General features: G+C 42.5%; 1 protein-coding gene across 5 annotated transcripts in view; it reads right to left on the minus strand.

The window, feature by feature from the left end:
* Positions 1-277: 277 nt before the first annotated feature.
* CBX5 (chromobox 5) overlaps positions 278-14088 on the minus strand; it is a 35318-nt gene continuing 21507 nt past the window's right edge. For all 5 annotated transcript variants that reach the window (XM_089920817.1, XM_089920816.1, XM_089920815.1 and 2 more), the window contains 3 exons: positions 13781-13967; positions 10653-10753; positions 278-8996 (listed from right to left, as the gene is read on the minus strand). In XM_089920817.1, the coding sequence (XP_089776943.1) occupies positions 8846-8996; positions 10653-10753; positions 13781-13967 (439 nt within the window). In that variant the 3' untranslated portion in view covers positions 278-8845. The remainder of the gene's footprint in view (positions 8997-10652; positions 10754-13780; positions 13968-14088) is intronic.

Below are 14088 nucleotides of genomic sequence, written 5' to 3' on the forward strand. Positions count from 1 at the left end.
GACACCAGCTCCAAGACCAGGAAGGCATACAGTCTGAAGGGGTTACCGGAAGGAGCAGGGAACAGGATACACGTTCTCTTACTCCCTCAGGCTTGCGCCACCCTGTGGCTATTTGCACAAAGTCAGAGACCGACAATCCTTAGAAAAAAGCCCTTGCTCTCTAAGCCTCCCAGCTCTATCACAAACGCATGCGCAGCCACTGGATGACATTTGGGGCCCAAATTAACGAAGGAGTGTAAGACCCAGATTTTGGAAACCACCACTCAGGATCCGTATGTGAAAAGCAACCATTTATTAGAACCAATACAAGAGTATGAAAAGAGGGAAAAGAGGAGAGTGGAAGAGGGGGAGAGAATGAGGTCTGCATCAGATGTCAGTTGTGGAAACACATAAATTGCCTACTTTTAAACATTTACATTTAAAAGGCGAACATATATATATATATATATATATATATCACTTATCCTAAAAAAAAAAAATCAAAAGCAGACATGTTTGGCTGAAATAAAACCCAGAAACACAACCAAAACTCCCCCACAAACCAAAAAGGTCCATAGAGAATTCAATTTCCCATTTTTCCATTCAGAAATCTGGCTACAAAGTGTGATTTGTTTTGCTACTCAGGATGGTACCGACTGCTGAAAGAAACCCAGCCTCTGGAATCTCTCAGATCCCATCCTGTGGGAAGGGGTGAGAAGGCCTGTGGCCGTGGGCAAATCAACTCCTGGCTACTTGGCAGGATGGCAGACCGTGCTCTCTCCATCCTCCAGGACTCCACAGAACCGCCTGGTGCCGCCAGTGCAGTCAACAGAGGAGCAGAGTCCACGAAACACTGAGAACCAGAATGTGACCGCGGCAAGGGGCCAGGACCTTGTGCTTTTTCAGGGGTTACACATCTAGGGCCAAGGAGAGGGAAAGGAGAAAGAGCCCTGTTGGGGAGAGGAGCCAGCCGAGCCCCTGAACTGAGACGGAGAGCAAGGCTCTTGGGCCCACACCTGGGCAAATACAAAGTGTCCAAAGCTTTCCCAAACCAGAGGGAAGAAAGGTCAAAGTCAGGTTCAGACAGTGGACACCGAGAAAGAGATGACAGGTGCTGAACACAGTGAACTGGATGAAGCTTTCAGGAGCATCACTGCCCAATTCTGAGTGTTAAGCTTATCTCTAGAAAAAAAAATTTTCCAAGATGTGGCTCTTTTTTGGTGGGGGATGGAAGAAGTGGTTACGCTTATTGAACCATCTGGTTCCTATGGGGAGGCAAAGGCTCGGGTACAGATACCACGAAGGGGTGAAGTGACCCAGCCGTCCTGGGATCGGTTCAGGGAGCAGCAAGCCAAGATATAACTCAAACCCACTGTGTGCTCTGCTCCCGAGACAACCCAAGTCTGTTCCAAGCCCATGGGGTATGGGACCTTAATTCCCAACCAGCAGAGAAAGCAGCAGCAGCATCCCTGATTCCCTAATCCAATGCTCTTGGGTCTCAAACAGCCTCTCTTTGTGGATGCAAGACATAAAATATACTAAGTGCTTTCCCCCGTAACATCCTAAGTTAAGTCTGGACTATTAGGACTTCAACATTCATGGAAACACTGTCAACATCTGAACTAGCAGCTTTGATGAGGGGTGGGGGGCAGAGAATTTGCCAAGGTCACTAAGTAGTTCCAACCTTGGGACAGCTCAGTGAGGACAAAAGCCTATGGCAGGCCTAGACCTCGGCTCAGGGCATCCTCCATCGAGGACCCTAAAGTATTCTAGCAACTTTGATTTACAATGCCTCACAACACCCCTGTGAGGTAGGTCAGTATTATTATCCCCATTTGACAGATGGGGAACTGAGGCATTGAAAGGAGTGACTTGCCCAAGGTCAGCCATTATGAATCAGTTGAGGAGGTTGGCACCATAGTCAGCATCCACTCAATTCTTGTCCATCCCCGGAGCATTTTACATCTTAAGAGTGCACTTGGGAGCAAAAGGAAGCCGGTAGCACGCCTCACCCTGCAAACCAGATGAACTAAATCAACCCACAAGTATTAACTGATGGCCCATTTATTTATCTAGCACAACGCAAGGAACCTTGAAGAAAGAAGTTGCTTCTGAAAGTCATGTGTTAATGGGTGTCTTGAAAATAAAATTACAGTTTAAACATTAAGGGCATGAATTCTTTTTTTTTTTTTTTTTTTTTGCGGTACGCGGGCCTCTCACTGCTGCGGCCCCTCCCGTCGCAGAGCACAGGCTCCAGACGCGCAGGCTCAGCGGCCATGGCCCACGGGCCCACCCGCTCCGCGGCATGTGGGATCCTCCCAGACCGGGGCACAAACCCGCGTCCCCTGCATCGGCAGGCGGACTCCCAACCATTGCGCCACCAGGGAAGCCCAGGGCATGAATTCTTTTGTAAAGAAATACTCACTTTACCTTAAGAGGTGAAGGACTAAGTCACACCAATTTCTCGAAGTTCTATACTGAGTAACCCAAATTCCTAAAATTCAGAGTGAAGCAAGACCACACTCAAGCAGAAAGCTAAGAACAACTTCCTCAGTGGTGGTCTGGGTAGTGCTCTGAGCTCCAAGGTTGGTGGGGAAAGGCCAGCCACTGCGGTGGCAGCAGCAACATTCTCTACAGGCTAAGCTAGGAACCCTAGAACCACCAAACACCCCCTGCTGCTACTCATCCCTCCCCACAATACCCAGGGCCAGCATCTTTCCAATCTTTCTGCCTCAGCTCAACCTCAGGAATTGCAGTATCTTCAAAAACAGTTAAGGATATAGATGGTGACACTTACTTTTCCATTCAGGGAGAGGGTATAAAGTGATCCCTATAACTAGTCAGAAGACACTTGTCATATTCTTACCTCCTGCCAGAGGCATAAATCTTTAACAAAAGAAAGGCAAAAGAAAAAACATGTTCCCCCCTCCTTTGGATTTACACTGGATTCTGGGAGAAATCACTATGACCCTTACCCTAAAACGAAGGGGAAAAAAACTTAAAACCACAGCCAGTCCTGGTTTAGAATCAAATCCTAAAGCTCCTGGAAACTGCAAAACAGTGACTCGAGCCTTAAAAGGGCCGTGACATGATGAAACTCTATCTTCTAAGGTCTTCTGGAAGGATCTCTAGGCAGGAAGCCCCTCCTTTCCTCCATACCTACTTGCAGTAGCCAGAGCAACAGGACCCTACGTACCTAAGGAGCTCGAAGAATGATTTATCAGCACACAGAGTATAATGTTCACCAGGGATGCTCTAGTTCCAGGAAGGACCAACCGTTCCAAGACCTAAATATAAACCTTTTTTCATTGATGGCTGATCGCATTGGGTGAGACCAGATGATGAGAAAGTTCAAGACTAATTAAAGCAGCAGTGACAGTTCAGGTTCAGTCTGTGTTGGAATTTCTCAGAAATCATGACAAACTGGCCACTGGGGCCTGGGTCAACTGTGAGGGTCACACCTGCCAATGCCAGGGGACATCGCCAAATTAAAAAAAAAAAGAAAAAAGAAAAAAAGGAGAGGAGAGAGAATGGCAAGAAGTTCGTTGCATTCAATTTGGCCTAATTTCTTGATAATAGTTTCCTATTAGACTTTCTGATTAATACTGATGGCTCTTACCTAGGCAGTGATAATTAGGTTTTGATCTATTGTGACATTAATGATCACAATCAGTTGACTTTGAAATTGTTTTAATTAATGGTTCTTCCCCTGTCAGCTGCCTCCAGTGCAGGTTCTGTCCCTTCCCCCACCACCTTGTTTTAACTCCTTCTCTCACTGACCTCAGAGACAAATATAGCATTGGAGGGTCTCTTTCTTCCCATGAACCAAGATTTTAAACTATCTTAAAATATTTCTCTGACAGAGGAGCAACATGTGATGATGTTAGGTGAAATGAGGACCAGGATAAAAGGCAAGAAAACACGCTCTCAACAAATAGGAAACATTCCATCTTAGAAAACCACCACAGTCAAGCATGATGTTAAAGTGGCAACGACAAGCTGAAGTAACTCTAAAAAGACAAGATGAGGTAGTTTAAAATCCAAGAAATCCAGCGCAAGCAAAAAGAAACTAGAATTTTTATGAAGCTATCCAAGGAACCTTCACACTTGAGTCAACTTTCAATTATCCAACTCTCAATTATGCAGGCAGAGAAAAGTAGCATTTTTCCTGTGGTCACATGGTCAGAACTAGGATATTTCTTAAGGTCAGACTGTTTCTTCACAGGGCTAGGCCTCACCCTGGACCTCCCTAGGCTGATTAAATCCGAAACTCTGGGTCACGTGTATTTCTGGGAGAGGTTTCCACATAAGTGCCACAAGTCTCTGCTTAGAAATCCCCATCTTGAGGGGTTAAATAAAACTACACTGCCCAGAATAGATGCCCAGGTGTTACCAGATGTGCCCCAAGCCTTTTTTTTTCTTCTTGGCAAATCTTCTGTCATTGGAAAGTATGTCCCTGTTTTAGGCTTCAGGCCAGCCTCATGTTAATTCCTTCAAAACGGATGAGAAACTGAAAAAGGTGTGAGCAACACTGATGAAGTATCCATAAGGAATACATTTTACAGAACCCACAATAAAGCAACAACATGTAACTGGATCTGCAACATAGTTAATACCTTCCACAAGCAAGGATTAACTACCTTTAAATACTTTGGCAAAGAGCCTCGAATAGGGACTGAAGCCAGGGGTTCTCAACCTCCACTCACCTTTCTCTTGTAGTAGCATTTCTAACCAAACCTGTTATCTTTATTTTCTGGAATAAAACAACCCCTTGTTGTGGTCCATCTATGGCCAGTTAGTTCAATTCACCCAAGATCACGTCTTTTCTACACACGAACCAGTTGTCACCCTCCTACTTTAGGGCCACAAACTATACCAACCAGTCAGTTGTCTCTGCCCTCAAATATAAAATGTGTGCCCATTTGTAGCATTTATTACAATGAACTGGTAGTAGTTCATCCCACACCTGTATGAAAATTCTTTGAGGTCAGGGACTGCATCTTTTTGAACTTGGTATTCCCAGGGCCAAAAAATGTCCGTTGAATGAAATACATGTTGATGTTCACTAAGGCGGCTGGAATGTGGATGGCGCGATAGAAATCCACCATGATTAATCTGGGGGGCGGGCAATTCCGAGCATGTGTTCTTGGGGGCAAGGCTGGTAACATCTCTATTTTTGAAAACATAACTTTTATGATTAGTGGTAAAGCCAAAATGAAACAAATACACTGGGTCCAGACCTTTCCTCTCTCTGACCTGACACAGGTATGCTTGCTTGGTGGTCTAATTACAAAGGTACAGATCTCAACACTCTAAAAACCTAAACCAAAAGGATGGAGTCATGGGTGCAAAATGAGCTTTTCCTTTGACCTAATTTGTGAGAAACCATTTCCACATTTCAAATCTAATGATATAACCCTTCCTGAAGTTCTCAGGTCACTGCAAACTTATTTTAGGCCCTCAAATTTGAACCCTAAAGGCAAAAACAATCACTCCCCAGCCCAAACACGGATCCGTCACTGTACCTTAGGTAAGCTGGGCTACACACAGATTAGACAAAACCACAAGATGAAAATCACAGGCACCTTCCCTGAGGCCAAAGGATGTGGCCTAAAGATAAGGAAATTGGATTGCAGGGAGGCTACAGCACAAGTACGAAGAGTTAAGAAGAATCTAAAACTGCAGGAACTACAGGAAAAAGACCAAATTTTCTTCAACAAAAAAAAGTAGTACGGATATACGGCTGGGGGCCAGCCAAGGACCATAGACTTTCGAGCATTAAGGAACACCACAGGTCCAAATGCTCCCTTGAGCAGATGAAAACTGGACTGCAGGAGGAAAAATGATACGGCTCTCTCCAGGTTAAAAATGGGTGCTTCCATCAGGGCTGACGTTCTCTAACAGCTGATCTTAATGTGAGGGGATCCGCCCAGCCCACGGCTCAGAAAAGCAGCTATGCTGACCTTGGTAGACTCTGCTGGTCAAAGCTCTGCTACATTCTCTGGAAAAAGAAATCCTTGAATGCTGATTTCAAGAAAAAATTCAGCATTAGAAAGATGTTTTGAAAGAGGACTTAACATAAGAAAAATATACTTTGAGCACCTGAGACCTAGATGTTTAAGAGTGCTTAGCCCAGGGCCACTGACTCTTCTGAGAGGAGAAAGCCCCAGGAAAGCAGGTTTCTCTTTGAGGCTGCAATCCTCCAAGGGCCTGGACAGCTACTCAGCACTAACAAATGCCAGAAGAACAGGCAAGCATCCGTCTCCTTTCTGCTGAGGGCTGAGATCAGTATTGGCCTCTGGCTCCCTCCGTTCCTACAGAAGTAGCAGTGGGTAGGCAGGGAGAGAACAAGTTGTTTGGGCAGCACTCAGTACAAGACCATGATTCAGTAAACTGTGGACAGAAAAAGATGAATGGAGCGAAGACTGAAGTATTAAAGGGGTGATGAGCAGTAGACGATACTGGGGGTTTTTTGTTAAAAGAAATCAGATTTTGATGAATGCCTTACGTATTACCTACAACCCTGGCAACCATGTGTCCCATGTTTCTCAAGACCAGTCTTAGTACCAAATAATTTGGTTGTGTTCTTTGTCCACAGGCTAGATTTGGGCTCTAAAAATATGGTCACTGTACTTTGCTTACATACCCACTGCTCCTGGGAGACACACTCTGGCTACATGGATAAGCTGTCATTTTCTCCACCTGCCAACTTAAAAGACCCGGATCACCTCCTCAGTGGCTCTGGCCTACTTCTGTCCTATTCTGGTATACACTAATTGATATCCTTAGTTACTTGTATGAAAAATCTCTTTTCTGACTATCCTTTCTTTCAGATGCCCATCAGATTAAGTACTAACGACTGTCAACTATCCAGCACTTGACCTAGGCCTTTAATTCCTTCAGAGTTAAGGAAGATGGAGATAAAACCCCTACCCACCTGAGGTATGGGTTATTCGTTCTCACCCAATCACATTACCATTCAGAAGGGTTTTCCTGGATGGCTGAAACCAAAAGCTCCATTGTTCCAGTCTGTCATGTCACTGCAGCAACAGCTGTCTTCTCAACCGTGCAGTATAATTTTTGACATAATTTATACAACCACACAGAACTCAATCAGCAGCTGAGCAGGGAAGCAATGTTAACAAATGCTATGAATGGGTATATGATTTGCATATTATTCGGCTCATCTGTGGACTGGAGCAACCTCTCCATTCCCCTCGTTACTCTGAATAATCTAGAAATGGTTGAATGCTCCTTGCCAGACAGCTATATATGTTTTAAAAATCAAAAGCAACCACAAAAACCTCAATGGCTGGTGAACTCTAGAGTTAAGGCTATTTCAAGCATTTATTCTTATCTCCTCAGCTTCGGGCTGGGACAAGGATGCTCAAAACCCTGCTATTTCTTTACTTTTAGTCTTGATTCTCTAGCCCCCTTCAACTACAAGAAAAAAAGGGTAACGGGAAGTAGGGTGTTTCTTGGGGAACAAAGGCAGAGGATATAATCAGAAAAATAATCTCTCAATATAATGGTAAAGCAGGAAGAAGCCAAAAGGGAAGTATTTTGCTGAGTAGGGAGAGGTCGTGTCAACACGCTACTGCCGGGGCCTGTCACTCTCTGAGGTTGATAGTCTTCCATGGAAATGCATTTAAAAAAAAAAAAGATACAACTAAGAGTTTGAGGGTGGAGAAAGGGAAGAGCATTAATACTTTGGGGACTCTTGGTGGCAAATCCAGGAGTCATCAAAGCAGGACATTTATGATTATAAACACTATGAATACTTAAAATTGATACTGTGGCCAATGGCTCCCCTCTAAGAATTCCCCACTGAAAATAATGGCATGGAGGGAAACTTGGGTCCACTGAGAAGTGAGGGTGAGGTTTGAAGCCTCTTTGGTAACAGGAATGCTTTGGGAGGCCACAAAAGTTGGCAGGGCTGGAGGGTGCCTAGCACCTTGGCACAAGCAAGCACCAGGCAGTCACTCACACCTACATAAATAGATAATCCAAATGGGAGGGATGGAAGTAAATAATATATACCGTATGTGATCATAAAGACAATTGTATCCTACCCCGTCATCCTCATGTACTAATAGCTACAAATCTCCACAGTCAATAATCTTGTCATTTTATGACAGACTACACGAACTTGCAGAAGCAGAATCAGGGATTGCTAAGAGATGAGGCCAAAAGTCCTGGGGCTAAAAGGAGTGCCTTGACAAATCGGAATGTAAAATTTCAAGCCCTCCAAAGGATGGAGCTATTCTGGGAGGATGGGTGAGGATGAACAACAGAGGGTGGCCCAGAAGACCACACGAGGAACCCTGTATTCTCCTGGGTACAGCTGAATGAGGCTGGGGAAGCCCCAACACGTAGGCAGTTGCTATTGGCTTTTTAAAAAGATGGGCAACATCTTTTCCAACCCAACATCTCAAAACAAAGCCTAGCTGGTCATCAACATGTTCCAACAGCCAAAGAAAGAAACCAAAATTCATCATCATTATAGCAAAATCCCCCACTAAAAAGCGACCAACCCTGAAAAGATCAAGACTCTAAGGTGATTAAAAAGTTATAACTCATCTTGAGGTCACAGGGGAGCAGAAGGAAGAGAGCAGGGCAAAGGAAAAACTGGTGAGAATTAACACACAGTATGTAAATGCCTGGTCTTCACAGAGAGACACCTATCATGAATCAGACCGTCAGTTATGTTACAAGAGAACCAATACCGACATTTCTCCTGTGGAGCACAGTGATAAGCACATTTTTTATGGATGTGTTCAGGATAGAAGGGGGTGGGTAGAGGGAGAGGAGGCAGGGAGGTGAATGTATTATGTACAAAGAGAAATGGCAGAGACCACCCCCTCCTTTAGCTCTTTGCTGTTTCTTTCTCTTTGTTTTCCGCATCCTCAGGATATGCATGCCACGTCAGTCTCTCTTCATAAAATGCTATCACAATTTGTGGACATTTAACATTAGCTTCTTTTGCAAGAACCAGGTCTGCTTCATCTGTGTCTTTCCTGGAGAGAAAGAATATGAGACTTCAGAACGAGAGGAAGAGCGAAAGTCTGTCCAAACATAGATTTATGTTATTAAATTATGATTTAGCTGACTTGATTTCCTCTCCATCTTGATTTCAAAGGGAAAAGGATCCTAACAGTTCCACACTTTCAAGGAGAAATTTAAGTAAATGAATCAAATTGTCAGTAAATATCATTTAACCACTACATCAGAAAGAAACAGAAGTCTGCAGCTAGAATAGACTGAAAACAGCAGGTTCAACAAAAGGCTGAAAACTAAACTACTATATAAATTCTGCTCCCATAACTTTTATTTGTGTGTATGAGCATGTGAGTGCACACACAATCAAGCCTACATTCAGGCCTATTGATTATGCATAAATTGCTCAATCCAGTTTCTGGATCATCTGGATCGTGAAACGGTCCTAACCCCCATCTTGTGGCCTTTTTAAACACTCATCCTTTTGGTCAGAACTGTGGATTGGAACAATAAGAAAACAGAAATTTAAGTCATCAGAGAATGTAAAATCTAGTCACTAAAATGAAATGTAGGAATTAGCTGCAAATTTCAAGTACCCAAGTTACACATGCTCTACTCTCCGGTATAACAAAAAAATCTAGCAAGTTCCTTAACTAACCAGGATTCCAAAACAAGAAAAAAAAATATTTTAAATTAAAATTCCACTGAGATGTGAGCAAAGACAACTAACTCCTTCTCTAGAAAACGGAGATGTTGAATTCATAGAGGTGAGCATTATGGATGAGAAGAGATGGGGGAAAACACACAGCTCAGAGCAGCTACCCAAATTTGGACAGTGGTCGAAAAAGCTAGTTAATATGTGAATGTAAGTCATAAGTCCCATATATGGCTGAGTGGGAAAAGCAGTCAATATAGCTCCTTACTTCAGAGAGAGTATAGTGATTCTTCAAATATAGACTTCTGGGTAATTTACCAGCAAAATTTCGATCAGATAAAATATTAAACCTCTTGACTATACAACTTGTAATGTAATTAGCTTCCTTTGTGGCACTGTAGACGAACCCTCTATTTAGAGACCAAACTTAAATCACAAGCCCAGAACACTTGGAAAAAGAGAGGTAGTGAGGGCCACACCATAAATCACTTCGTCTTTAAGAAACCAAACTGAAGGGAAGTAACCACACTTTCCTTTAAGAGCCATTCCCTCTACCGGATGAAATAACTTGTGCTTTGGCTAGTGTTATTCTTAATGCTTTTTTTAAAGATGATTTTTCTCTTTTAGACGTTATTCAGTGGTCTTGGTCTTCAACGATGGCAGAAAGCCTCACTCAACTCCTATCCCATGGCCACAGGCTCATGGTGTGACGGTAAATGATTCAGAACTGTGTAAATAAACGGTTAGGTCACGTTTATATTGCTTCTTACCTCAATTCTACCATTCTCTGGTATGTGGGCTAATATAATTTGGCTTCATACCAAAGCTTTACAATGTCTTAAATCCATTCTGAACCATAATTCCCATTTAATACTGACAGTTGGTATCAGTTAACAATTTAGATCACTGACGATCAAAATTCTTAGTTGGGGAATACTCAGTCTTCCCTCCCTACTTTCCATACGAATTCAAGCCACTGGTAAAGAAACACAATCGCAGAGTGAGGCCCAATCTCTCTCACCATTTCATTAGGAACATTAAATCGCCACAGGAATCTGTCGCCCCAATGATCTTTTCTGGTTCCAATCCTCTCTCAAAGCCCCGAGCGATATCATTGCTCTGCTATAAACAGAAGATGAAGAAAGGTTACAGCTTGGAGATAAGAGTAAAAAACCTCCCCATTCCTCAGCTCAACAAAGCACAACCTAAGTTAATATCACCGGACACCATTTTTGTCACCCAATTCATAAAGTTCTTAGAACTTAAATACAATACTGGGTCAGCCAGTGACAATGATGCTAAGAGATATTTTTGCAGGAAGATGCAGTTGTCCTTCAAATATTCCTTCAAAGGGTTAGGAGTGGTCCCTAAAACTGCGTAATATCCCTCAAAATATTCTGGAGTCATCATCTAGTAACTTCTCTAATCCCCTAATCTAATCTTGATATGATAAACAGACTACCCCTAAACTGTTGCTTCTGAGATGATAAACAAGCCCACCTGAACTAAATCCTTTTTCATTTTATAAACTTCAAATATACCACCTCTCAATCTTTATTTTCTAGACTTTTAGTTCACCTAACACTGACAAATATTTTTAATACTTCTTTTCACATAGTCATCTATATTTATGAAAGAACAGAAATAAGAATGATTCAAGGCACTACCATAAAATAGAAAATTTCTTTCAGAGCTCACATACTGTAATACCCACACACTTGGGGAAGAGGCCCTGATCTGTGCCTATCCCCTCCTGATGGAGATAGGTCATCAGCTTTAGAGAGCAGAACCAGACAGTGATTTAAAACAAACTGATAATTCCATAGGGGATTATCCAAACTTGGTCAAACTGCAATCTAGATAAGGAGCATAGGGTCTGATTCAGGTGTAATGGCACTGGTGAGAGCAAAAGGGTGAAATTTTATACAAACCAGGTAATTTTAAAAACCTCATTATGGAGGATAATGCCACTTATCTAGTGGCAACATAAAAAAAGATTTAGATAGACTGCCCAAGTGAACGAAATCTCTGTCTGATTTTCATGATAAAATCTCTTTGATCTGACATTCACCTTGCTTTCTTCTGAGAGATACATTCAGCATCCAGGTGGTCCCCAAAGATACCAGAACCCACACTGGGAAGGAAATTCCATGCATGAATCAGGGGACATACAGACTCAAAAGCATAGCCTCTTTTGGAGGGTGCTGAAAGGGAGGAGGTTCCCAGATGTGCACACAGCTGCTCACAGCTGGAATGCTGGTGCACAAACCAAGTCGTAAATCGTAGCTGGCGGCTGAAAACAGTTTGCCACATAGGGAGGGAAGGGAAGAAAACTGTTCAAGCTGCTGAAAGGGAGCCGAGGTGAGGGAAATGCTAAAATCATTACACAGGCGGTAATCTTACATCAGGCATAATGCCGGCTAACAAAGTTCTTCTGCAGGGGTCTGAAGAAAGAAACGAAATCCCCTCCTGCACCTTTAAGATACACAATCACCTATCTTCCCAGCTGCCTACCTGACAGCCGCCAGCACTGCTGAGAATGCTATGGGCCCCCAGATGAACATTACAATGTAAGGGACACGTGGGGTGGGTCTCAAGGTCAGCAGCAACAGAACCTGGCCTAGGAAAAAAACTCTCTGCACTGGCCAGCGTCTAAAAGCCAGGTCGCTTCTTTTGAAAAGGACAGAAGCCTTAGGTTGAGCCAATACACACTATACAATATGTCTGTATGTCATAGCTACAGAAGTCTTATGCTACATTATTTTTTGGTCTTTTTACTTAGCTAGAAAATGAATCAAATGACAAGAGCCAGAATACAAAGGGCTAAAAAAAAAAAGAAAGAAACAAGTTTTAGCTCCTTAGAGAAGGGAAGGCATTCTCAAATTATTTACCAGTACACTGTATCACAATGATATACACACCTCTCCAGAATAGGGCAGTTTTGAAAATAAGACTGTAAAACATAAAATTAACTAGGGAAACAAATAAGGAGACAAACAAAAACCTAGAGTCCACTTCCACTGGCAGCTTCCAATCTTTCACTCTTATTTCAATTCTTTTTGGAAAGCTGGTCTCCCATTTTCTTTCCTCGGGAGACCAGGAATCACTTGTGTTAAGTCTCTAGAAAATACTGATGCCTAGGTCTGACCCACAGAAATCTGAATTTAATTGGTCTGGGGTGCGTCTTGGGCACTGGAGGTTTTTGAAGCAACCCCCCAGTCCCCTGCCATGATCCTAATGTGCAGCCAGGGCTGAGAACTGATGCTCTAGAAAAATGGGTATCCAAGGAGAATGAAGATAAATAAGGATGCTTACGGCAGTGATGCTAGAAGATTCAGAAGCAGACTTACGCTTTTATTTTATTAAACTTTAAGGGTACAGTACATCCTTCACCACAAAAGGCTTCACAACCTTGAAATAAATGAAAGGAGTGGAAGCTGAGGGGTGGGGTATGTGTATATGTGTGCCCAGAGGGAAAAGATATAGATGAAAAAAGGAGAGAGGCAATAACTGCTTATGGCTAGTTACTTGAGAGCTAAAATTCAGAAGAATTAAGGCAACTGAATCAAACCAAAATTTCATAAACACACTTTTCCAAACTGAACAATAAAAAGATTCAAAAGGAAGATGAAAATTAATTTGGAGTATGTAAAAATATAATAGGATAAAAAGAGAATATACATGCCACTGAACTGTTCACTTTAAAATGGTTAATTGTATTTTATGTGGATTTCACCTTAATTAAAAAAAGAAAGAATATAAAAGAAGTGCTACCTTTGGAACAAAAGAAAAGTGAAGCTTTTTAAAAGCTCCTTTATATCCTTAAAAAAATTCACCAAAGACTCTCCCTCTCTAAGATAATTAGCCACTTATTCATGGATAAGGCACAGAGTAGCTGAACGTTTTATGGGATTTATTTTTGCCACCCTAACGCAATTCAGCAAACACATATTACGTTTCTCACTCATCCAGGAGGGGGCGCTGTGGTCGATCAACATGTCTCCCTGGAAGCTCTTTTGTTCAACAATTTACCTTGCAGGCCATCCTTAGAACAGAAATAACCAAAATAATGCCCTTGTTTTGGAAGGAGGGGGATTGGGGGAGGCAGGATAATAGTTTGCCGGGGGAAAAAGGAGAAATAAAGCTTACCTCTCTCTTTTTTTTGGATTTGATATCATCAGCACTGTTTGAGAAATTGGATTTCCTCTTGTTACCTTCTGACTTCTCCCTGGGTTTGTTATTTTCACCCTCCTTCATCTTCTTATACTTTTTCATAAACTCAGAAATTAGCTCAGGGCAATCCAAGTTTTTCTCGGGTTCCCAAGTATTGTGCTCCCTGGGCAAAAAGAATGGAGAAAAAAGGAAAGAAATGAGGGGGGCGGGGAGGAGAGGGAATCCAATGCCTTTATTTTAAAGACAACAAGTAGGCAAAAAGGAAAGAACCTTGGCTTAAAGGA

Source organism: Delphinapterus leucas, chromosome 11, assembly GCF_059928025.1.
Source record: "Delphinapterus leucas isolate spDelLeu-1000000601 "Yukka" chromosome 11, BTC_Dleu_Yukka2, whole genome shotgun sequence".
NCBI lineage: Eukaryota > Metazoa > Chordata > Mammalia > Artiodactyla > Monodontidae > Delphinapterus > Delphinapterus leucas.